This window comes from Macaca thibetana, chromosome 13, assembly GCF_024542745.1.
Source record: "Macaca thibetana thibetana isolate TM-01 chromosome 13, ASM2454274v1, whole genome shotgun sequence".
NCBI classification, from domain to species: domain Eukaryota; kingdom Metazoa; phylum Chordata; class Mammalia; order Primates; family Cercopithecidae; genus Macaca; species Macaca thibetana.
Window position 1 is genome coordinate 53190934 of NC_065590.1, and position 26566 is coordinate 53217499.

At 39.3% G+C, this 26566-nt stretch overlaps 3 protein-coding genes across 8 annotated transcripts in view; 1 reads left to right on the forward strand and 2 right to left on the reverse strand.

Annotated features, from left to right (window-relative positions):
* The window catches only part of ACYP2 (acylphosphatase 2), a 914175-nt gene that overhangs the window by 547251 nt on the left and 340358 nt on the right, over positions 1-26566 (reverse strand). The window lies entirely within an intron of this gene.
* The window catches only part of ASB3 (ankyrin repeat and SOCS box containing 3), a 188975-nt gene that overhangs the window by 86830 nt on the left and 75579 nt on the right, over positions 1-26566 (forward strand). For 4 of the 6 annotated variants that reach the window (XM_050753754.1, XM_050753756.1, XM_050753757.1 and 1 more), the window contains exons 2-3: positions 230-438; positions 15004-15162. In XM_050753754.1, coding sequence (XP_050609711.1) covers positions 230-438; positions 15004-15162 — 368 coding nt within the window. Of the gene's footprint in view, positions 1-229; positions 455-15003; positions 15163-26566 lie in introns of those variants that run through there. The other 2 variants (XM_050753759.1, XM_050753758.1) reach the window with 2 other exon arrangements.
* The window catches only part of CHAC2 (ChaC glutathione specific gamma-glutamylcyclotransferase 2), a 709760-nt gene that overhangs the window by 9299 nt on the left and 673895 nt on the right, over positions 1-26566 (reverse strand). The window lies entirely within an intron of this gene.

Here is a 26566-nt window from a genome sequence, read left to right on the forward strand (position 1 = left end):
TTCATGTTTTTAGTAGGAACATTCCAAGGAATTCTAATCTGCCAAACGGAGAAACTTCCTGGTTTAGGCACCAGCAGAGACTGTGGCGTGGTAGTCACTTTCTGTATTGTGGGCCCTTCTTTGGCAGTCATGTGAGAGATACTAGACAGGCCCACCGTGATCTGCTAACCTCTAGGAGTGAAGTGTTGTTTTATTGACTATAGTATTATCCTTCTACCTTGTTTTGTAGACTGGTCAAACAAATGGATTTTACAGAGGCTTATGCGGACACGTGCTCTACGGTTGGACTTGCTGCCAGGGAAGGCAATGTTAAAGTCTTAAGGAAACTGCTCAAAAAGGGCCGAAGTGTCGATGTTGCTGATAACAGGGGATGGATGCCAATTCATGAAGCAGCTTATCACAACTCTGTAGAATGTTTGCAGATGTTAATTAATGCAGGTAAAGTAAATTTAAGGTATGGAGGCTTCGCTTACAAGCTGGGTTAATAAAACATAAGAAAAATTATAATACATAACTTATTAACAGCAGTATTTGTTTCCCTTTCTATAGTCATAAAATAACTGCCTGAATTTATTTATTAAGGATAGTAAGATTACTTGCCTTGGATTCAATTCGTATGATATTCTAGTTGGACATTTTATATGCAAGTGCCTCTGTCTGGCCTCTTTTTATTGACTGAGCTAGGTGACATGGGAGAAGTAGTCTGCTGTTTGAATTTAAGCATTTGGTAGTTACTGGTCATGTTTATTCTTTCTTCCTTTACCAAACAGAAAGAGCAATCATACTGAAATTGAGGATGTGTTTTGATTGAATTAGTCTTTTTCTTTTTAAACACTTTTTAATACTTGTGGGAATTTTTACAACTACTTAGCATGAGACAAGATGCCTGCCTTCCTGATGCTTTTCCTTATCAGGGAAAACAGATGACAAATATCTAAACAAACAAGATAATTTAAAAAGGTAAAAGTGTCATGAAGAAAAGAAAACATAGTAGAGATAATAAAACAAATGGGATAGAGAATAATGGTGTGCTACTGCACATCTCTTTACATCTCTGCATTCAGTGACTTCACGCTTGCGGTCTATCATGGTAGGAGTATTTACAGCACAGAAATAAGCCAGTGCTACAAACCAGTGCTATAAACTGGGTTTTCTTCTTCCTGGACAGCTAGTTGTTAAACGTTAACCAGCATGCTACTGAGTGAAGAGGACTGACTAAAGGCGAGATTCTGACATTTAGTAGAGAGGGGGTAGGAAGAAAACAGATGGTGGATTGAGCATTGCTTTGTAATAGTCATTGTGCCACATGCTCAAGTTTGTCTTCTTTAATATTTATAAAAGTGGTGTTAGAGGCAGTATTCTCCTCATTGGTGAAAAGACCAAGGCTCAGAGAAGTTGACTTGTAAAAGGTTACATAATAAACTAGGGAATTTGATTTGAACCCATTTCTCTGACTCTAAAGCCCTTTTTTTCTCTCATACCATGCTTCTAACATTTAATTGAATGAATTTATAGCATTCAGTTAAACTGAGGTTGACTATAATACTCTGCATTGTAACACTCAGAGAACCATTTACATTTCATTGATCATGGAAATTCAGACCCTCTTCCCTTCATACTTATCATCACCAGGTATAGGTGCTTAAAATACAGACTTCTGGGTCCATAGCTCATCAGAACTACTAATTTGTTACCTCCTGGACAGGAAAGGAAATAATCTTTACATTGTTTTTAGTAGTGGTAGGTGGGTTTTTTTTTTTTTTTTTTTTTTTTTTTTTTTGTCTTAACAGGTAAGAGATGGTAAGGCTAAACTCCCTAAATCGTACTGCAGGAAATCTGTCATGATTGTTTTTAAAATCACATGTTCAAGTGTCTAGTGTCTATTATAGTTAAGTTTTTGAAGATACTGGAAAAATAGATATTATTCCTCTAATTTCAAATGCTTAAGATATGTTTTCAGAATCTGTTTGAAGTTAACTATAAAGCTTGAGTTCCCAGACTATTTGTAGTAACAAAGACGTGAGTTTGAATATCCTTTTCTAGGCAAAAAGCTCATTTCCAATATACTGTTACGTCTCTTCTTCATATCGGAATAGCATAGTTTATGTTACAGATTTTTTTCCTTTATCTGCTGAGTAAAGTTGGGCATGCTTTTGGCTAAAGGCATTTGAACTGGCTGTTAAATTCATCTCTACAGTTGTCCCTCTGTATCCATAGGTATTTGATTCCAAAATGTCCACGGACACCAAAATTCATGGATGCTCCTCAAGTTCTGCAGTCTGTCCTGAAGATAGAAAAATGTCTTATACGCAGATATGAAAAGTCAGCCGTTTGCATCTGGGGGTTCCACATCCCACAGATGCTATTATCTTCCATCCCAGTTGGTCGAATCTGCAGGTGCAAAACCCATGGATACAGAGGCCGACTGTATTTCCTTTTTTTCTGAGATGGAGTCTTGCTCTGTCGCCCAGGTGGGAGTGCGGTGGTGCGATCTCAGCTCACTGCCACCTCCACCTCCCAAGTTCAAGCAGTTCTCCTGCCTCGGCCTCCCAAGTAGCTGAGACTACAGGTGCACACCACCAATGCCTGGCTAACTGTCTCACTTTGTTGCCCAGGCTGGTCTCAAACTCTTGGCTCAAGTGATCCTCCTGCCTCAGCTTCCCAAAGTGCTGGGATTACAGGTGTGATGCACCACACCTGCTGTCTTTTGTTATATAATTTTCCTACCTCCCTGAGGTTTATCTAATATTAATGCACTGTCACAGATTCCTAAAAGATAATTAGTGCACCAAAATAAGAAGGTATGTAGGCCTACACAAATAAAATGGAAATACCTAAACTGGTTAGAAGAGTTTTGCTTCACTGTCTGTTCAATTTAGATTTGGAATCCATTCTGAGTACAATACGTGGTCTTCTGACTCAGATTGGAGAAGAGCATTCAAGTGTGGTGTAGATTACATAGATGTTTAATATGCATACATATTTTTGTATTTCTTATGTATCTCATTTTAGTTTTCTATTTAACATATTAGCACAGATAACAAATTTGCTTGTCTTCTTTCCTGTATTGGAGGTTGGGTGTAATGGGTATTGAAATTTTATGAAGCTTGTCATCCTGGAGGGCAGTAATGATCTTCACTGACAATTAATGCCATTCAATAATAAATCATTTGCTGACTAAAAGTCCCTTAAAATCTTATAATTATTAAGCATATAGCTAACAAATACTTTTATTTGCCTAATAAATGACCTAGCTTATAGTATTTTTTGTTAGTTCATGTTAAGTAAGAAAATATGCACTAATACTGGGCACAGTAACAGATGCTGAAGTTCCTTAGACAAATCATTGTAGCATAGTGATTAAGAGTTGTGGTCAGATGGACCTGGATTCTAGTGATTCTACCATTTTATTGGTGTGACTTTGGACAGGATTTTTAAACTCTAGGTGGTTTAGTTTTTTCATCTGTTAGATAGAAATATTCCATTGTTCCAGCTCAGGCCAGAAACTCTGGGCCACCATTCATTTCTTTCTTTTTCTCATATTTTTCATCTAGTCAGTCAGCAAATTTGTGTACGTGTATGTTAGGGAGAGACATCCTAGCAAAAGCAGGGGCCAGTCAGATCACTTCTCACTACCATTAGTACATTTGTCAGAGCCACATCTCTTGTCTGGGTTGCTATAGTAGCATCTTAACAGATCTTCTGTACTTGCTGTTGCTCCTTCTCCATCCCATGACAGGCCATCCCCAACATATTAGAGGGATCATTTTAAAATACAAGAGTCCAAGTCACTCTTCTGCTCTCTGAGTGAAAACACTTTTGTGTAGTATTTCATGGTAGAAATGTAGTGTAATTTATGTAACCATTCTCCTATTGATAGACATTTTGTTGGTTTCCTAAAGTTTTGCTGTTATAACTAGTGATTCAGTGAACATCCTTTTGTATATATCTTTGTGCACATGGTTGAGCATTTCTGTAGGATGGAGTTTTAGAAGTGCATTTACTGGTTTGATAAGTTAGAGTTTTCTGGAGAAATAGAACCAATAAAATATATATAGATAGACAAGAGGGGATTTACTATGGGAATTGGCTAATGTAATTATGGGAGCTGAGAAGTCCCATGATACGCTGTCCGTAAGATGGAGAACCAGGGAAGCTGGTGGTGTAACTCAGCCTGAGTCTGAAGGCCTGAGAACCAGGGGAAGTGATCGTGTAACTCTTAGTCTGAGGCCAAAGGACTGAGAACTGGGGTATGGGAGGCCACTGGTGTAAGTCCTGGAGTTCGAAGGCCTGAGGATCAGGATCTTTAATATCCAAGGGCAGGAGAAGATGCATGTCCTAGCTCAAGAGAGAATGAATTCTCCCTCTTGCCTTTTTTTTTTTTCTTTCAGTTGCAAGATTAATAGAGTGAAAACAGAGCTCCCATACAACAGGAGGGGACCCAAAGGGGGTTGCCGCTCCCTGTTCAAATGCCTGAGTTTATATCCCAATCATTGTCCCTCCCCCTGTGCTCTCAAGCGATATGTGATTTGACTATTTCTTTACCTCCTGCTTTAGCCTAATTGTATTTTAGTGAGCCTCTTTACTACCTGATTGGTTGGGTGTGAGCTGAGTTACAAGCCCCGTGTTTAAAGGTGGATGTGGTCACCTTCCCAACTAGGCTTAGGAATTCTTAGTTGACCTAGGAAATCTAGCTAGTCTTGTCTCTCAGTTCCCCCTCTCAACAGGAAAAACCAAGTGGTGTTGGGGATGTTGGCTGACGACTGCTCTTAACTGCTTCCTGCTGAATTGGGGCATAGTAGGGGTTGTGCATTTGAGATTTCCTCGGGAGGGGTGCCTTCAATGTCATCAACATTGGAGCATGGGCTAGCAGGCCGGTCCAGGGGTCTACAGTAGATCTTAGTCATGGACTGCATCTGAGGTTCCATTTGAAGAACAATTTGTAGTTTTACAGCTTTGATTCTGGAAGAGACAAACGTAACAAGGAGGTTAACGATACAGGGATTGAAATGTAGACCTGAAGTGCAGGGGATTATTTCTTTGGCACACTTCACAGGCCCTGACTATCTGCTTGATAGTTTTGAAAAGGCCTGGTCCAGTAAATAATGATTTGGCCATCTGATGGGTGCTATCAATGCCTAAGTGAAAGGTCTGGTGAAAGGTTTTAAGTAATTTCCATTGGTTAGCTGCAGGCAAAGGTATTTTTCCTTCTTCAGTGGCTAGCCATCCTGAGGGGAGGAAGCGGTGTCCTCTTTTGGTTCCCGATTCTGTTTCTTCTGTTGAATATGGGGGCTTGGTTTCCTTGAAGGGTTTACCCCATACAAGGGGTCCTCCTGTAAGCATTTCTAATGGAGGGTCCCGCCTTGTGGCTCTTTTGGCTTCAATATCTGCTTCACGGTTCCCTTCTATTTCTCTTTTCTTTTCTTTCTGATGACCCCAGCAGTGTAAGACTGCCGCCTCTTTACGTTTTTTTGTACAGCCAAAAATAATCTCCTGATGGCTTCCTGATGTTTGATAGGTGTTCTCTCGGAAGTTAGGAATTCCCTTTCTCTCCGTATTGTTGCGTGGGAGTGGAGGACTAGGTAAGCATACTTTGAGTCTGTATATATATTTACCCTTTTTCCTCCTCCTAATTCTAGTGTATAATGGCACCTGTTTTTGCTAGGATGTCTCTCCCTAACAAAGAAGTGGGGCTTTCAGGCATAATTAGAAAGGCATGTGAAAAGAGTAAAGTTAGCCAGTCACAACTTAGTGGCTGGCAGAAGTATCTAGTGACTGACTGTCCTAGGACCCCTCGAATAGTGACAGATCTGGAGGACAGTTGTCCGGGACAGGAGAGTAAGACTGAGAAGGCCGCACCAGTGTCCAGGACAGTTAACCTCCTGGCCCTCAATGGTCAAGCGTACCTGGGGCTATGTGAGGGTGATGGCATGGGCTGGTGCTTGCCCTGGGCACCCTCAGTCCTGCTGCTGGATCATCTGGTTAGTGGCTTCTGACTCAGAGGACCTTCATCCCCTGGGGCAGTGGGCCTTCCAGCGATTCCCTTGACAAAAGGGAGCGGCTTATTCCTATTGGGACAGTCTTTTAAAGTGTCCTTGTATACCGCACTGGAAGCAATCCCCATTAGGCATTCAATTTGCCCAGACTTTCCCTGTACCAGAGACTCCAAAGTCCACTTGCCTGAGGGTCATGACTAAAACGGTAGCCTTTTTCTTATCCCGTTTATCCCGTTCTGACTACTCCTCCTAATCTGTGTTATAAAAAACTGAGGTTGCCAAGTTCAATAGGGTTTCGAAGTTTTGCTCCGGGCCTAAGGCAGACTTTTGAAGTTTTCTTCCAATGTCTGCAGTTGACTGAGTAATTAAACTTATCCTTTAAGATTAGTTGGCCTTCAATAGAGTCAGGCGACAGGGAGGTATGTTTCTCAGTGCCTCCCTTAGTCTCTTCAGAAAGGCAGTAGGACTTTCTTCCTTTCCCTGTGTTATAGTGGACATCATTGAACAATTCATAGGCTTCTTCCTACTTTTCCTTAGCCTTCTAGCATGCAAGTTAGCAAACGTCTGCGGCACCAATCTCCATATTCTGATTCTGTGTCCCAGTGAGGGTCTACACTGGGAACTGCCTGCTGACCTGTGGGGAATTTTTCTCTTTCCTCTGTTGTCATCCTGTTGTTGACCTGACTGAGACACCAGAGATAGCCAAACTCTCGGGCTGCAGTTATGGTGGCACTTCTCTCTTTTGGGGTTAGTGTCTGATCTAGCAGTAACATTATATCTTTCTATGTCAGATCAAAGGATTGCCCTAACCCTTGTAAAACATCAATATAGCCATCAGGGTTATCTGAGAATTTACCTAGGTCTATTTTAATTTTCTTCAAGTCTGACAGAGAAAAAGGTACATACACTCTGACTGGGCTGAATTCTCCAGAATACATCTTAGGGGCATTTTTGCCTTGCAGGGAATACCTCCCATCTGAAAAAAGAACATAGAGATGCCAGCGCCCCTAGTCATTTTCCAATGAGCATTAGTCCTAGAGCGTCCTCTGTGGTCCTAATGCTTATTCCTTTCCAGGGTGTGTAACCACCCGTGGACCTCTGCTTGTCGGATTAGTTACACTCACCGATGTAGCAGTCCTGCACCTGTTTTCCCGCCTTTCTTGACCGCAAAGAAAGGGGTCCAGGCTGCTGGATTCTAGCGGTCCTTTACCAGCGTGCCCAACATTGCCTCTGTGATCGGGTGAGTTCTAGAGCTGGGCTGGGTTCCTGAGTATTTCATAACAACGCAGCTGCCCCATCAAGATGCATTCCCATAAACAACAGTTCTTACGCAAATTATTTTCAGAGAGGGTGTAGGTAACCTTTTGAGTCAGGATTGAGATACAGTTTTTGCCCACTAGGGCCTCTGTCCTTCTTTTCGCTTGCAGGAATATGCCCTAATTATTGATCTTAAACTTTTTGTTGCCCCGGATTAAGTCCTTTCGGATGTGTAATATGAGAGATGGCTCCTATTTATCCTATGTGCCTTTTTCCGTGGGTTACTGGGTTAAGGATTTTTGATAGGAAGGCTACAGGTTGCCAGTGGTCTCAGTGTTTTCAGGCTACGCCCTTGTTTATACTGACAACAAGGTAGTATTGGAGTGTTATAGGGTCACAGGGAAGACCTTCAATTATCAATTATAGGTTTTAAATTTACCCTGACTTTTAAAGGAATAGGGCACAATTTTTTCTTTACTACTTCTATGTCTCTTTTTCTCTCTCTCCCTCTTTTCTCTCTTTTCTTTCTCTATCTCTTCTCTCCTTGACTTACTCAGTTCACTTTCATCCTATTATGTTGTTGTAGACCCAGTTCCAGTTGTTAAAGTACTGGGCCATTAGTTCTAAGGCCCTGGCCAAGGAGCCAAGGGTTGGAGATTGTATTGCAGAGGGGTAAGCTGGGTAGAAATTGGGGGAGGAGAGCATCTTACACAATGGGAGAGTAATCCTCCTGCCATTTATAAACTTGGGGCCCTGGCAACAGTGGTAGGGAATGGGTCCCATATAACTGCCCATGTCAAGAGCTGTATATCTAAACTGGGAGGGACACCAGGGACAAGACTCCCTGGGTTCATAGCCTAGATGCCTAAGGACACAGCATAGAGCTTCCTTATATCCCTTTGGAGATACAACTTGCTCTAATACTTGGGAAAGGAAATGAAAGTATGAACCATTAGTACCTAGGAGGCAAGGAGGATTGGAGGAAGGAGAATCAGAGATAAGGAGAATTTTGGGCTATACTTTCAAGAAAGTCATGGTCAGGACCCAGGAGGTATGGGTCAGAAGGAAAGGTAGGAGAGCATGCATGGGCAACTGTTGAGTAGAAACTTCTGGCTGTGGGAATTCGGGACAACAGCTTTCTGTCTCTAGTCGGTCCTCAGCTTCCCCAGGAAAATTGAAAGTGGAAGCTGGTTCCAGGCAGACCAACGTTCCCAACCCAGAAAGGTTGGGGGTTGTTAGAAACCCTTTTCCCAGATAGCCTCACACCTGAGTCTTAAGTCTGGCAGCCACGCTAATCATTTTTAACCAGCTGACAGGTGCCCGGTATTTTCTTCCAATTCTAAGGAAGGATAGGACAGAATAGCAGGTGAAAGTGGTCCAGTATTACTCACTGCTTTCGAGGTCCCTTTGTGGTCGCCAAAATGTTACCTGGGGGGACTTGTTCTTAGAGTTCCCAAGATGGTGGTGGGCTGCTTCCAAGATGGCGGCAAGCCTCTTGTTCTCTGACCTGGGGTTCTTGGCCTTATGGATTCCAAGGAATGGAATCTTGGGCCACGTGGTGAGTGTTATAGCTCTATTCAGCTCGATTAGGACGAACCCCAGGCACTTAGCCCGTGCAGGAACAATGGCGAGCCTGCAGCTCAATTGGGAGTGGCAGTGGGCGCCGCCTCGCTGGATCAGAAGTGCAGTGGATGCCCTGCCGGATTGGAGGGGTGGAAGTCAACGGCGGGTCTGCGACAACAGCAATCAGCGGTGGTGGACGGCAAGCAAAAGCTCAGTTCAAACCGGAACAAACACGGACCAGAGAGTGTGCAGTTGCAAGATTTAATAGAGTGAAAACAGAGCTCCCATACAACGGGAGGGGACCCAAAGGGGGTTGCCTGCCTTTTTTTTTTTTTTTTTTAGGTCCTTCAAGGATTAGATGATGCCTGCCCACATTGGTGAGGGCGGGTCTTGTTTATTCAGTCTACTGATTCAGATGGTAATGCCTTCCTGAAACATCTTCACGGATATACCCAGAAATGTTTTAGCAGCCATCTAGGCATCCCTTAACCCAGTCAAGTTAACATGTAAAATTAACCATCACCATGCCAAGTTAAAATATTGATAGATCCTGCTAAATTGTATGCTACGTTAATCAGGATTCTTTCAGTAGTGAGCGAAAGAAACCTAGTTCAAACTAGCTTAAGCAAAGAAAGGGAATATAGTAACTCAAGTAAATGTAAATCTGAATGATAGGTCTCTTCAGAGATTGCTGGATTCTGCTATTAGAATGATGTCATTAGACAGGCAAGATTTCCCTTTGGAAGTTCTAGACTTACCTTATTTATTTTTTTAATTAAAAAAATTTTTTTTAAAGAGATGGGGTCTTACTCTGTTGTCCAAGCTGGAGTGCAGTGGTGTGATCATGGCCCACTGCAGCCTCCAACTCTTGGGCTTAAGTGATCTTCCCATCTCAGTCTCTGGGATAAATGGGACCACAGACACATGCCATCACATCAGGCTAATTTTTTATTTTTTATATTTCATACAGATGGGAGGTCTTGCTATGTTGTCCAGGTTGGTCTCGAACTCCTGGCCTCAAGTGATACTCCTTTCTTGGCCTCCCAGAGTGCTGGGATTACAGGCATGAGCCACTGCATTAGGCCTTACCTTATCTGTAAAGAGCTCTTTATGTATTCTGGATATTAATCCTTCGGTGTTATATGTGTTTCGGGTATTTTCTCTTCACTTTTCTTATGGTGTCTACTTTCTTTGTAATGCCTTGCAACCTCTTCCTCTTCACTGACTTCTTTCATGCATTTTGTGTGCATTATGAAGTCTCTCCTGAGGGTTTTCTGAGAAGTTTGCACATAATAAAATTCCTTGTATTGTGGAAATCATTTTATATCTAACCTTATAATTCCTAAGTAAAATATAGTAAGATGATATAAATTGTGTAAATGGCATGGCGATATAATCTTGACATTTATTACACTTGTGATTGGCACGTAGTAAATTTGTCATCAAGTTCTGGCTCAGCTGTTAAGAAAGATTCTGATCTTAATACTTAACCTATCTCCTCTACTGAAAACCTTGTGTTTTTACTTTCCCTGTTAGAGTCTGCAGAAAACAAAAATAACGGTCTACCACCCATCACTACCACTTTTGTAAGAAGTAATAGGCAAGTTTATTATTCATAAGTAAAAAGACACTTTGTGTCAGCAAACATAGGGTGTGGTTTCATTGGCAGTGTTTGGGCCAACTCTTGTCATTGCTACACAGGCGTCAGTGGCTGGCGTTGGTTCAGCTGTGGTGGCTCTACTTCTCCAAGTAGTCCCAGGAAAGAACTCACAAGTTGTGAAAGACCTGAAGTGCTCATTGTATTTGTCCATTAAGAATGTGTTTAATACCCATACCATTTAAAGTTTCAGCAAGTAGATGAGAAGGAGAAATCACTTTGCCTTCCTTTTAGGGTAAAGAGAGATTAAAGCATTAAAAACAGTGAGTAGGATGAGCCATTTCTTTTTCAGGAAACCCCCCTGTAGAGAAAGGAAGAGAGTGAGAAGGTGGTGATTGATGGTCCAGTACAAGGTAGATAAGATCCCTTTGCTAAAGCTCATGTATCAGTTTAAGGAAAGCAGTTTATCTTTGGAACTTTCAAAACTAATTTATAGTGGGTGCTGAAAACTTTCTTAAAATGGTACTTTGGAGACTTTACTAAATTTGTAACAACTTTGACAGTACTTAAATTGCATATCTATCTGCATTTGTATTTTACAAAAATTTAGACTATATACCTAATTGTATTGAACCCCATTGAGAGTTGGTCCAGCTAATTTATCTTTGTTTCACTGTTACGGAACTTGAGCCTCAGAGAGATTTAAGTAATTGGCCCAAAGTGTAATCCATATTATTTCTGGCAGAGTCAAAATTGCAGCCTAAATCCAACTTCAAATGTTACCTTCCTGGTCCAGTGATTTAAAAGTTAGCTTACTACTTTTTTTTCTATAGGTAAAGTATTTCAGGATCTCAAATTAGTAGTAAATTGACTTCAGTATTTCTCACCTGTGTGAGAAGTGCCTTTTCTTTTCTTTTTTTTTTTTTTTTGAGACGGAGTCTGGCTCTGTCGCCCAGGCTGGAGTGCAGTGGCTGGATGGATCTCAGCTCACTGCAAGCTCCGCCTCCCGGGTTCATGCCATTCTCCTGCCTCAGCCTCCCGAGTAGCTGGGACTACAAGCGCCCACCACCTCGCCCGGCTAGTTTTTTGTATTTTTTTTTTAGTAGAGACGGGGTTTCACCGTGTTAGCCAGGATGGTCTCGATCTCCTGACCTCGTGATCCGCCCGTCTCGGCCTCCCAAAGTGCTGGGATTACAGGCTTGAGCCACTGCGCCCGGCCTATTTTCTTTATTTCATAATCACACAGGAGATTTTATTTCCTTTTCCTAAGATGAGTGTGTATGCAAGTCACTAAAGGTGGCTTGCATTCAAGAAGTGGGAATTAAACTCTACTTCCTTGATGGAGGAGTCTTTACAGAAATTATTTGGAAGTCTTCTATATCGGAGATTTATCTCTTCTCTCCCATTAATTTATATATTTTGTCATTTATATCTGCATGGACTCATTGTTACTTATTTCATACCTGTACTTTAGGTTACAATCCAATACAAAGTAATTTATTTTGTTGCTCATATTGTTTTGGTCATAGGATGCCCTTTCAGAGTGGCTCCTGTGTCTCTTTTGCATGTCCCCATTGTTTGTTTTTTGAGCACTTTTTACTTTTTGGACCTGTGGTATGCTCCAGACTCTTTGTATGTTTCCCACCTCAGCCCTGGGATCAGTCATTTTCATAAGAGCTCTGGTTTCTTTTATGGGAGAATGGTATTGAAAACCAAGATCTGAGGTCAGGCACGGTGGCTCACGTCAGTAATCCCAGCACTTTGGGAGGCCGAGTTGGGCGGATCACCTGAGGCCAGGAGTTTGAGACCAGCCTGGCCAACATGGCAAAAACATGTCTCTACGAAAAAAATACAAAAAATTACCCGGCTGCGGTGGCACGCCTGTAATTCCAGCTACTCGGGGGGCTGAGGCAGCAGAATCGCTTGAATCCGGGAGGTGGAGGTTGCAGTGAGCCAAGATCACACCACCGCACTCCATCCTGGGCAACAAGAGTGAAACTCCATCTCAAAAAAAAAGGGGGGGGGGCGGGGAGCAAGATCCGAGGACTGAGTGTGCTTGTTGCTACTGAACTGTCATTGATTTTAAGCTAAACATGAATTCATACTGATGTCTGGACTCTAATCCAGAACCACATGGTTCATTCTAGCCTTCCCTCTTTCCTTAACTGTAATGTTCCTCTCCAACAGTAAGAAACCTGGCTCGCAGATCTGCCATCTGTTTATTTATTTGTTTGTTCTTCGTATTCATGTAGAATGGTTTCAGAATTGTTAATCTCTACTCCTAGAAACAGCTTTACCAACTAGACTATAGTGTTTATGTGCAGTTCTTTTTGTCTTTAGTCTGACAGTTTTCAGTCATAGCATCATTTATCAAACTTATATAGACCAGCATCTTTTTTCTCTATCTCTCGATGTGGTTATGACATATATTTGTATTCCAATTAGATTCTTTTGTCACAGTCTGCATTCTATTCTAGGATCCCCCTTCCTTTTACCTCTTGGTTGATTTTTTTTTTTTTATGTTGCATACATTAAAGTTCACTCTTTCTGCTGTAAGGCATATTATTTAAATGGCCAGGATTAAACTTTATCTCTTTTTTTCCTTTGTAAGTAGAGGAGAACATCTCTTCTTTATAAGAGAAAGTTCCTTGGCCTCTGTAATATAACACTGGTCTACGTCTCCTACCTTTTAGCGATCATCTTTCTTAGTCTCCTATTGCATCTGTTGATTCCTTTCCCTGATGGGTACCTTCCTTTCTGCATTTGTACCAGGAGCACATTACTTTACTTTTTCTAACTTTAAGACATGGTTTAGTATATAGTAAGTCTAGGTATGCTTCAATGCTTGTCTTGTTCATTTTTCTAAATTCTTTGTTACTCTTACCTGCCCTACTGATAGAGGAGACAGCCAAATGCTGCCTAGGTCATTGTGCACCGGGAGCTTGCCTAAACATGCCCATGGGGGTGAAAAATTCCGTCCCTTAATACATGCACAGAAGGGAAATAAATCAATGTGGAGTGGCTCAGAATAAGGGGCTGCCTGTGCACTGGAAGAATGGGGTGAAGCCACCGGGAATTCTCGTGTTATGTGAGGGGAGGAGCCTGGTCTCTTCAGCTCATGTGTGGTGGTCTGGTATTCAATCTGTGGAATGGGAACCTGTTGGCAGGACCCCCTTTGTTAGCTGAGAGCTTTCTTTTAATAAATTCCACTCTCCTCACCTTTCAGTGTGTCCACATGCCTGATTTTTCCTGGTGGTGACATAAGAACCTGGATTTTAGCTGAACTAAGGAGCAAAAAATCCTGCGTCACTACCTTAGCCTTATCAACTTGAGTTACTTTATCAAGTATAAAACAAGCAAACAGCTCTACTGGCATTTTTATTAGAATTGTATTAAATTTATTAATTATTTTGGGAAGAATCAGCGTCTTTATAATATTGAAATTTCCCAGTTAGGAGCCAATCTACCAATGTCAATTATCTATATATATCTTTGTGTTCCTTGGTTTTCATGTCATTTGTATTCACAAAACTGTCAGGTTAATACATGAAATAAGGGTCATGTCTGACTAATCTCTGACTAATCTCAATAGACTACTTTGAATAAGAGTCAACTTCTGACTAATGTCTGAAACCCTATTTCTGTGATATGCCCTTTTAATAATGACTACCTTATCTTGCCAATTAGTTGTGCGTCTGTAAAGTTTGAGACTATTTTCTTTGAATATATGTACTTAGAAGCTGTTACTGTGATATTATGGCTTAATTTACTTGTTTCATCAGTGAGTTACAATTACAAGAATTACTTGAAATAGATGACTAGTTAGGAGCATTCATTTCAATTCTGATACTTCAAGAAAATGTTTTTAAAAGTTTTTTTTTTATTTTCTGTTTAGTTTATTCCAACTATCAGAAATGTCTTCACCATTCACTTTAGAGCCCATCCTTCTATAATGGGCAGTTGGAGTGTTACCAGAACCTTGGCTTTTTCATAACAAGTATATTTCAGAAACTTTAACTCATAAATTCCTTATTATATATCACTGTTTGGTTGTGTTGGAGTGCATTTTATTCTTTTAGAACTGCAGTTTTCATTAACTATTAGACCATAGTCTTAAGTTAGAAAAGGAGTATTTAAAACTGCCTCATGGTATTAGTTGAGTACAAGGAAGTAATGCTAGAGATCAGACCATTTCCCTTATGGAAATTTAAAAATAAAAAAATAAAATTGATTAATTTTTCGATAAATTCTGTTTAAGCAAATCTTTAGTGCTGCATCCTCCCCAGATTATTGCTTTTGTGTTACCTTTCAATTTCTGCCACTCCTTTTCCCTTACTCACTAAAAATTAGAGAAGAGAAAATAAGAGTGAGTGGGCAGGATTTGTGTATTAAGAATACCAAAGAGCTGTCCACATTGGGATCTCTGTAGAACTTTTTCTTGATTTTTCTAGAGTTTTAAATGGTGAAACCTGTCATTTATAAATTACTGACATTTTAATAGTTCATTAAATTCCTCTTGGAATCTTTGCTTTTTAAAACCAGGAAATAGAAGTAATATCTTCTAGTTGATGGGCTTTGATTCTTCCATAGATTCATCTGAAAACTACATTAAGATGAAGACCTTTGAAGGTTTCTGTGCTTTACATCTCGCTGCAAGTCAAGGACATTGGAAAATCGTACAGATTCTTTTAGAAGCTGGGGCAGATCCTAATGCAACTACTTTAGAAGAAACGACACCATTGTTTTTAGGTAAGTATGCTATTTGTGGTACCGTTGCAGTTTTTCATCATTTTTTTGTTAAACTAAGCTCAATTTTTCCTTCAGCTGTTGTAATTATAGTATGTTCTTTTGGCAACTATTATACCACTACTTCTTTGATTTTGAAACTGAAAAGATATTTTTAAAGGTTTTGGTCTTGTTTTCTATTCTTGGGTGGTAGCTTCTGGGACTTTGTTTATTTAAAGGTGCAAAATCTGTTTTGAATTGTAGGCACCATCATTGTTCTCAGTGTTGTTCTGAAGACTAGGCATCACTGAAATTGTAGCAATAGTTGCAAGGTTACCTGTGAATGTTTTATGTTTGCTTTTGCCTTTTCTTAGCATTAAAAAATTAAGAAGCTTTTATGGAAGAAATCACCAGCTAATACTTTAATGCCAGTTAATGTGTTGCCTGTATGGATCACTGTTCACACCTCTTCCATTAAAGACTGTTTTTTAATTCCTAAAGGATGACAGCCAAATTCTAAATGGCTTTCTTCCAATAACTGTCTTTTTTCTTCTTTTCCTCCTTTCTTCTATTCGATTCTATTTGTCTTCAGGGACATTGTGTCCCATAAAGTTTATGAGAAAATTGAGTCAATGAAGTGTTTGGAATAGAATCATTGCATCTGGACTGTAGTTTTGGTCCTGCCACATGTAATTTGTATATTTATTTATTTACTGCATGCTTCAGTGTCCTCACTTATGGAATGAGAGTAATAGTACCTATCTGGTCTTTGTTATTGGGCTGAGAATAAAATGAGTTGTCTATGAAAGTACTTTTTTCCCTTGTGGACTTAAAAATATTATTTAAATTTATGTACTTTAGTAAAATTCATTTTTTTTGGTATAACAGTTCTGTGAGTTTTGATGTATTCATAAAATTCTGTAATGACAACAATCAAAATATAGAACCATTCCATCACTCCTCAAAATTCCATCATGCTGCCAATTTTTATCAATATTTTCCTCCCTCCCCCTGGCTGCACCCCTGACAGCGACTGATCTGTTCCTATCCCTGTAGTTTGCATTTTGCTGAATGTCATAGACATATAACATGTATATATATATATATATGCACACACACACACACACCATATAGCCTTTGAGACTGGCTTCCTTTAACTAGCATGATACTTTTGAGTTCATCCAAATTGTTGCATGTATCAATAATCCATTCCTTTTTGTTGCTGAATCCTATTCTATTAAATAGATGTAATACAGTCTATCCATTTACCAGTTGGATATTTGAGTTTTCAGTGTTCAGTGGTTATGACTAAATCTAAAAACATTTGCAGACAGGTTTTGTATCAATATAAGTTTTTATTTCTCTTGGGTTAATACTTAGGATTGGTATGACATATAGTAAATATGTGTTTAACTTTGGAAAACAAGTTGGAAGTTTTTTTCTACCGGTTTGCATTTCCTTCAGTAATGTTTGAGACTTTTAGTTGCCCTATATCCTTGTCAACATTTGCTATTGGCAGCTTTTTCTTTTTCTCCCTTATATTTTAGTAATTTTAATGGGGGTTTAGTAGTTGTTGTGGGAAGTCAGGGACCCCGAATGGAGGGACCGGCTGAAACCACGGCAGAAGAACATAAATTATGAAGATTTCATGGACATTTATTTGTTCCCCAAATTAATACTTTTATAATTTCTTATACCTGTCTTTACTGTAATCTCTGAACATAAATTGTGAAGATTTCATGGACACTTATCACTTCCCCAGTGAATATCCTCGTGATTTCCTATGCCTGTCTTTATTTTAATCTCTTAATCCCGTCATCTTCTTTGTAAACTGAGGAGGATGAATGTCGCCTCAGGACTCTGTGATTGTATCAGCTGCACAAATTGTTTGTAGAGCATGTGTATTTGAACAATATGAAATTTGGGCATCTTAACAAAAGAACAGGATAACTGTGATGTTCAGGGAACGAGAGAGGTAACTTTGAACTGGCCGCCAGCGAGCCAGACGGAACAGAGCTATATTCCTCCTCTTTCATAAGCAAATAGGAGAAATATTGCTGAATTCTTTTTCTCAGCAAGGAACATCCCTGAGAAAGAGAATGCGCCCTTAAGGTAGGCTTGTAGATGGCTCCTTTTAAGGCGTCTCGTCTTTTATGGTCGAAGCTGATAGGATGAAATAAGCCCTGGTCTCCTATAGTGCTCCCAGGCTTACTAGAATGGGAAAATTCCCACCTAATAAATTGTGATCAGACAGGTTACCTGCTCTCAAACACTGTTTCCTGATAAGATGTTATCAATGACATTGCGTGCCGGAAATTTCATTAGCAATTTTAATTTCTCCTCATCTGGTGGTCCTGTGATCTCACCCTGCCTCCATTTGCTTTGTGATATTGTATTATCTTGTGAAGTATGTGATCTCTGTGACCCACACCCTGTTTGTGCACTCCCTCCCCTTTTGAAAATCGCTAATGAAAACTTGCTGATTTTATGGCTCGGGGAACATCACGGATCCTGCCGACATGTGATGTCTCCCCCCGACACTCAGCTTTAAATTTCTCTCTCTTGTGCTCTTTCCCTTTATTTCTCAGCCCAGCCGAGACACTTGAGAAATAGAAAAGAACCCACGTTAAACATCGGGAGTGGGTTATCCCGATATCTAGTATCTCACTGTGGTTTTTATTTGCATTTTCCTAATTGCTGATGATGTTGAGCATCTATTCATATGATTATTTTCCATCTGTCCTGTTTTCCTTGTTACTTTTGTATTTAGACATTTTGTTTTGAAATAATTTCAGACTTATGGAAAGTTAAGGATATTCTGTACAACTACAGAGGAAGCATTTATTGAGGCTCAGCTATATGCAGTCTGTATTCTAGTTGCTTTCCTCAAGAAATCTTCTATGTAGAGGAGTAAAAAAAGTGATTTTATAAGTTTGAGATTTTAAAAGGGAGAATAATTAGTCACACTTGAATGACAGAAGACTTCACGTGCAGAGTGCTGTATTAACAGTAACAATAACATTTATTGAGCAGAGTATATACTAAGCCTTGTGTGGGTGTTTTACATGAAGTAGATAATTGGATCTTCAGTATGATTCTGAGACATGTAATATTATTCCCACTTTTACAGGTGAGGAAACTTTAGAAAGACTGGATTTAGGAAGAGAAGAGCTATGCTGGAATCTTGATCTTGCTGTTGTCTGTGTTTTGGCTAGAAAACTGATTCAGTGAACTATTAAAAACATGTTTATTGACAAAACGTTTCCTAATCACATACATTTGCGAAACACTATGTGCTATATCCTCCAGCGTAGAAAAACATGAAGACATTACACATGTAACTTATTGTGCCCACCCAGTCTGAAGTATCCACTAATCTCTTTATGCATTCTCTTTTAGTGTCTTCATCACTGACTCCGGTTAATTATTGTTTATTTACTTCCCCCTTTACTAGAAAGAATGTTCCATGAAGGCAGGGATTTTATTCATGTTGTTCACTGTTTTAACTCCCAAACTCAGTTTAGTGCCTGGTATATGGTAGGCGTTCAGTAAATTATTTGTTAAATAAAAGAATGAAGGTTTCTGAGAAGACCTCTCATTAAACATTTGTTTAACACAGAGCTTTGAAACGTATTTGACCGTACTATTCTTTCGCTCTTGTTATCCACGCTGGAGTGCAATGGTGTAATCTCGGCTGACGCAACCTCTGCCTCCCGGATTCAAGTGATTCTCCTGCCTCAGCCTCCCAAGTAGCTGGGACTACAGGCCCCTGCCACCATGCCCGGCTAATTTTTGTATTTTTAGTAGAGATGGGGTTTCACCATGTTGGCAAGGCTAATCTCGAACTCCTGATCTCAGGCGATCTGCCTGCCTCAGCCTTCTGAAGTGCTGGGATTACAGGCGTGAGCCACTGGCCCTGCTGTATTCTTTTTCTTTATGGAGCATTTAGGAATACCTCAAGGAACATCGATATTCCATGGGACTATTTGAGAAATGCTATTCTGGCCACATAGTTTACAGTTTCAAATTATTATTATTAGAGTCCTATTTATGAAATTCAGTATTGTATCTACTTTTATTAGTATTTGGAGAAAATTGGAGATGCAGAGTGTTTAGGGGTTTATATTTTAACATATAGTTAACTGGAACTTTTTATGTTAATGAAGCAAGAGATGGGAAATAATTCAAACCAGTAAATAACTTTAAATTGCTTATTTTTAGTAGTAGGATTTATTTTGTTTCTTTGGCAGTGAATTTACCATTTTGTAAATGGTAAATTTGTATTGACTAATAAATAAATATTTTGTATTGACTAATACAAAATACTGTGCCCGACCAATATAGTATTTTAAAAAAGGAAAGTAGAGCGTTAGTGTTTGTGAAAACGTAATGTGAAAGGGCCAGGTGTGGTGGCTTACGCCTGTAATCTCAGCACTTTGTGAGGCTGAGGTGGGTGGATCACCTCAGGTGAAGAGTTCAAGACCAGCCTGGCTAACATGGTGAAATTCTGTTTCTACTAAAAATACAAAAAATTAGCCGGGTGTGGTGGCACATACCTGTAATCTCAGCTACTCGGGAGGCTGAGGCAGATGTTGCAGTGAGCCAAGGTCGCACCATTGCACTCCAGCTTGGGCAACAAGAGTGAAACTCTGTCTCAAAAAAAAAATAAATAAATAAATATAGTGTGGAAGAATGGACATGTCTACATCTGTGTTGTGTGTGGAAAAAAAAGGAATGGACATATGAGTCTTCTGTGAGATAATACGGGCTTCAGTGTCTTCTCTGCCTCATGAATCATAGGACAAATTTTAGCACTCTGCCTTGGTCACCTTTACATTTTTTAGTTTTTCAACGTGGGGTCTTGCTCTTTTGCCCAGGCTGGAGTGCAGTGGCAGAGTCATAGCTCACTACAGCCTCAAACTATTGGGCTCAAGCTATCCTCCTGCCTCAGCCTCCTGAGTAGCTGGGACCACAAGCACACGCCACCACACCCAGCTAATTTTTTTTTTAATGTTTAATTTTTGTAGAGTTGGGGTCTTGCTGTGTTTCCCAGGCTGGTCTTCAAGCGATCCTCCTCCCTTAGCTTCCCAAAGTGCTAGGATTACAGGCCTGAGCCACTGCACTTGGACAATCTGTCTTTTAAATAACCGTATAGTGATTCATGCTTCAGTCTATAATGGAAAAGTTTTAAAATTAAAACAAAATCCAAAATACTTCAAGGTTTGTATCAAACTACAGATAATTTCTAGATGAGAAAGAGTAGCTGGACCAGTTGGACTGGTGAGAAAGGTTCCTTTCCCATCTGTAGAATTACCTTCCAAAACTGAACATTGGAATGTATTGTTTGAGGTATTTTGTTTCTCTCCCTCAAGGGAAGGCATACTCTATTACATGTTGTAGGACCTGTCCTGATGGCCCAGTTACCACCAGCCTATTGCTGGAGGCTATAGAATATAAACCCAGGGAATCGAAGGGTAGAAAGTGAATATAGAACTATGGAAATCTCCCAGGTGACCGGAAAAGTTGTTGACATGGGAAGTGTGTTGGATCTGATTATGATTGAATGCAAAGCTAAATGGAGGGACTCTAGAAATAATCAACTACTCCACTGTTCGTAATGGGAATATCTTCCCTTCACAGAACTCACCAACATTTTAATAAAGATGAGCTTTAAAAGGGAACTCTTCAACTTGATGGCAGTAGGAATCAAAATGAGAAAACCTCATGAGAAAGGGGAAATGCAGGGAACATCTCATCTTTCTACATGAATATTGTCCTTCCAGAACATCTTTTTGCTAGCACATAGGTTAGAGTTTTTTAACAAGCAGTCTTGGCCGGGCGCGGTGGCTCAAGCCTGTAATCCCAGCACTTTGGGAGGCCGAGACGGGCGGATCACGAGGTCAGGAGATCGAGACCATCCTGGCTAACACCGTGAAACCCCGTCTCTACTAAAAAATACAAAAAACTAGCCGGGCGAGGTGGCGGGCGCCTGTAGTCCCAGCTACTCGGGAGGCTGAGGCAGGAGAATGGCGTAAACCTGGGAGGCGGAGCTTGCAGTGAGCTGAGATCCGGCCACTGCACTCCAACCTGGGCGACAGAGCGAGACTCCGTCTCAAAAAAAAACAAAAAAAACAAAAAAAAAAAACAAGCAGTCTTGCTGCCTTATTTCTTTTCTCTACCCTTGCCTCGTCCTTGCCCTGCTCTCTTTCCCTTCCCCTTGCTCCATATCACATAATAAATATTCTAAGGGTAGGTAAAACTGCTTTGGAAATAAACTATTCTTATTGATAGCTATAATAAATTCTAAATGAAAAATCCAGCTAGTTTTTAGGAAATAGATTTCCTTTTTATTTTGTTATATGTAGAAAACATTGGTAAATTGGAGGCTGAAATCTAAACCAGTGTGATTTCACAGAACACTCCATGGGAACTGCATGGTGTGCGCTTTTGGCTTTTGACGGATTGTTTTTCAGTTTTTGTTCTTCTGAGTTTGCTTATTCTGTGTAACCTTCAATATTAAACATAGCTGTAATATTTAATAAGAACCGCATGTTTTATAGTGTTGGGTGAGACTGCCTATTTCAATATTTCACTGTAAAATGTGTCATACTTCAGCTCACATAGCATATCCTTAAACTCTGACTCTGCTGACATATTCCAAAATTGAACAAACCACCATGTGATTCACTTTTCATTAGTGTCTTCATGGATATGTGATCATTCATAAGGCTATTTTTTGAGGTGCTAAGAATTTTGAGGTTTCACATTCATATCTCTTTATATTATGTTAAGTAAACTTTGCTTTGGAGTTTTGTTTTTAGATTTTTCAACTAAAAGATTAATCATCTTCCTCAGGGATTGTCATGTAAGCATTTTTACTTGAGGACATGTTTTTTAAAATACGAGTTTGAGTTTTCTTAGATTAAAAGTATGGAGTTTACTAAAAGTTACATTTAAAAAGTGTTAATTTCATGTTCTGGTTTTACTTTTGTTTGTCTCTTTAGTTTTATGGTTCTTGATACAATTTTATATTTCTTTCTATGTTTTAACACAATGTCTTTTTTTATTTTTTTTTTGAGACGGAGTCTCGCTCTGTCGCCCAGGCTGGAGTGCAGTGTCGTGATCTTGGCTCACTGCAAGCTCTGCCTCCTGGGTTCGGGCCATTCTCCTGCCTCAGCCTCCCGAGTAGCTGGGACTACAGATGCCTGCCACCACACCCGGCTCATTTTTTTTTTGTATTTTTAGTAGAGATGGGGTTTCACCGTGTTAGCCAGGATGGTCTTGATCTCCTGACCTCGTGATCCGCCTGCCTCGGCCTCCCAAAGTGCTGGGATTACAGGCGTGAGCCACCGCGCCCGGCCACAATGTCTTTTAATTACTTTTTTTTTTGAGACAGAGAGAGTCTCACTCTGTCACCCAGGCTGGAGTGCAGTGGTGCGATCTCCACCCATTGCAAGTTACACCTGCAGGATTCAAGTGATTTTTGTGTCTCAGCCTCCTGAGTAGCTGAGCTTACAGGTGCCTGCCACCATGGCAGACTAATTTTTGTGTATTTAGTGGAGATGAGGTTTCACTGTGTTGGCCAGGCTGGTCTCAAAATCCTGACCTGAAGTGATCCGCCTGCCTTGGCCTTCCAAAGAACTGGGATTACAGGAGTGAGCCACTGCACTTGGCTTTTAATTCCTTAATGTAAGCAATTATGAAACTAGGATATTTATTATCTTTCTGGTTTTACCTTCATATAATTAAATATATTTATATAATGTGTTACTTTATTAGTCACATTTGATTAATAGATTTAAACCTCCAGCTTTTAAAGATGAGGAAATCAGTATCCTTATATTGTTCTTACATAACTCTCTTTCTCCCCCGACTTTTCCAACTTTTGTCAGTTATATTTGCATTGTTAGTGGGAACAACATTTTGCATTTTGTTCTGGCATCCTAAATCCATGATTTAATTTTATTCTTAGTTCTACAGTTAAATAGCTTAGAAGTTTATCACCAGTTATTTTGTCATGTTTTTTCCAGTCTTGTTTGGTTGGCTAAATTATTTCTTTAACACAGTCCTCTAACAGGACCTATGGCAATACTATTCCCTGAGGTTTTACATGTTCAAAATTGAATAATTTGACTGGGCACTGTTGCTCATGCGTGTATTCCCAGCACTTTGGGAGGCTGAGGTGAGAGGCTCACTTGAGGCCAGGAGTTCGAGACCAGCCTGGGCAACAAAGCGAGACTATCCCATCTCTACCAAAAAAAAAAAAAAAGGTAAAAAAATTGAATCATTTTAATTGAATAATGATTCAATTCAATAATGATTCAAACTTGAACAACAGTTTGATCAGGTACAAAATCCTTGAATTACATTTCTTTGCTTGTGAACTTTAAAAATGATGATCCATTCTGTTCTTGAGTTGAAGTCTGAAGCTAGCCTAATTTTATTCTCTTTTTGTGACAATACTTTTCCATGTCTGTTCCTTATCAGCTTTCTCTCACACAGTGTGTGCCTTTTCAGTATGTAGACTTGGATATTTTAAATTTTAGTTAATCTTTCTGGAATTATATCTTTAAGTATTTGTTCTGTTATTATGGTGGTGTTCTTGGGCCAGTGTATTTACATGTTGGTATCTTACCTGTTTTCAATGTCTATTGTTTTTTCTCTATTTTTCTTTCTCTGTGTTTTTGTTTTACTTTTCCTGGTTTATTTTTTTAAAGCCTCTATGTTCCTATTCAGAAATGTCTATTCTCTCTGGTGTTTCTTCCTATTTCAATTTCAGTTGGATTTTTTATGATTGTTTTTGTTTTTCCCAGGTATTTTCTGAATTCATTAAATTATATCTTTTCCTGTCAGCCATTTTTTACTGAGCACTTGTATTTCAGTGTTGTGCTCTTTTCACAGAGACAGTTGCTTCCTTCACTTCTTTTTAAACATTTACAGCTGTAGATTTAGCTACAGTTTTCATTTGGTTTGTGGTAATATTTTTCTGATGAGAGGTTTTTGCTTTGTTTTGTTGTTGGTCTATTAATTGTTTTTCTGTAACTTGTCTTCCTTTATTCTTGTATCTTTGTATGGATTTGTGCTGGTACCTTTGTGATAAATCATCTTGGGAATATGTGAGTTTTTGCTCAATTAGCTGCTTTCAGGAGGTGTATAATAGGGAGGAGGTAGAGGCACATTCCATATTAATGTGTCTAAATTCCTTTAGACTCAGGATTTTTGGACATGAATTCATTTAGCTAGTATCTTTCACTAGGCAGTGGGGTTTGGCAGCTGTGGGATTTTTGCAATGCAGTTTCCCATTTGTGGTAGCAGATATAGACCCCTTTTTGTGATTCTTTGTTTGGATCCAATCCCTCTGATTTTCCCATTTCAACTGCCCCAGAGAAGTTCCTGCTGCTAGCCTGTGCATTTTTTTCCTGGTACTTAGTTTTGTTCCTCAGAGGGAGCCTCTGACCTTTGAGAAGTGTTCTTTGCTAGCTTTTTCTAAGATGTGCAGCTGACACATCTGTCCTCTTTCTCACACAAGTACCCAGGATTGATCTTCGTTCTTTTGGAGCCCCTTTTACAAATTTTGATCTGGAGTTCAAAAATCTAAAACTAGAATTATAGTTTTACTAAAAATGGAGAGTGTGTTTTTATTTTACTTTTCTTGCTGATTTTGGATTAATTGTTCTTGGATGATTTCTAAGAAAAGTAAAGGGAAATGCCTATATTGTGCTACAATATTAAAATTGGAAGTCTATATTCATTTTTAAAGTAAAACAAAAATTCTTGATTTCAGTATTTTTGTAATAATTTGATATTCTAGTATATGGTAGAAATGAATAGACTAGACAAAATCTCCCCCAACCCCAGTCCATACAATACAATCTGTGTTCTAGTTAGGTGTACCATAGAGCAGTGTCGCTCAAAATGTCAGTCAATTTATATAAGAAGCTTGAGCCATTGTATAAATCAACATATTGGTTTCTTCATGAAGGAAGTCCTGTCTCAAGGAAAATGTCAGTTAAAGTATTCTTTGGGACATAGTTGTTTACATTCTGTTCAAAATGTCTTACCTTGTTGAGGACTAATATAACAGTTTGCACATTGACAGCCAGTTTGTTACAATGTTGAGTAGCCCTGCTGTACAGCATGCCATGCCTTTGTGGCTATCAACCTGGATTGTTACATGGTTAACGCAATTGTCTCTTCATTCTTTGTGATTACTAATGCCATTGGCCAACTAATGATATGTGATTATCATTGATTTAGTATGGCTAAAATGGAAATGTTGTTCCTACATAAATAGAGTCTTTGGGATTACAAAGTGTATGGACAAAGTGTATGGACAAACTATACATACAAATAGTTTTTTGATAGGGAACTCCCAGAATATTTTGTTTCTTTAAGACTTAGTATGGGTCATTCTTACAGGGTGGATCTAGTAAGGAGAATACTGCTGTATGAATGCTTCAAAAAGTTGAATAATTTCTGAAAGTAGTAGAATTACAATGTTATAGCCCTAGAAGAAGGTGTAAGTTTAGGGATGTGTTATCTAAATCAAATGTTTCTTGACTCTGTTGCTGAGGAGACTTACGGAAAAATAATCAATATATAATAGGATAGTGGAATTTTAGCTTTTTGTCTTTTAATACTTTCATTTGATCGAAAGATGTATTTTTCTGGATGTGGTTTCTGATGTCTAATTGGCCATTAGACTTCTCCCTGTCTGTTAGAAACCATGAGAAATGTCAGTGATAACATGGATAACTGGATTGGGATATTCGTCACAACGTTTTTGTTATATCCCTAACATAATGAGTTTTGCCCAGAAGGTCATGGTTTTCATCAGTATGCATCTTTAAGATTGTTAGCCACTGGGCAGACGTGAAGAAATTTATAAACAGAAATGTAACTTTTTATTATAATTTTTTTAAAAATTCTATATATTAAAATTTTTAGCTAAAGATTCAGGGCCAAGACATTGTAGGAATCTATCTGATTTTAGTGAAAATGGTTTCTAGGGACCCGGCGCGGTTGTGGATTGGATCACTGAATGAAATTCTTCAAAAAGTTGAATAATTTCTGAAAGTAGTAGAATTACAATGTTATAGCCCTAGAAGAAGGTGTAAGTTTAGGGATGTGTTATCTAAATCAAATGTTTTCTTGACTCTGTTGCTGAGGAGACTTACGGAAAAATAATCAATATATAATAGGATAGTGGAATTTTAGCTTTTTGTCTTTTAATACTTTCATTTGATCGAAAGATGTATTTTTCTGGATGTGGTTTCTGATGTCTAATTGGCCATTAGACTTCTCCCTGTCTGTTAGAAACCATGAGAAATGTCAGTGATAACATGGATAACTGGATTGGGATATTCGTCACAACGTTTTTGTTATATCCCTAACATAATGAGTTTTGCCCAGAAGGTCATGGTTTTTT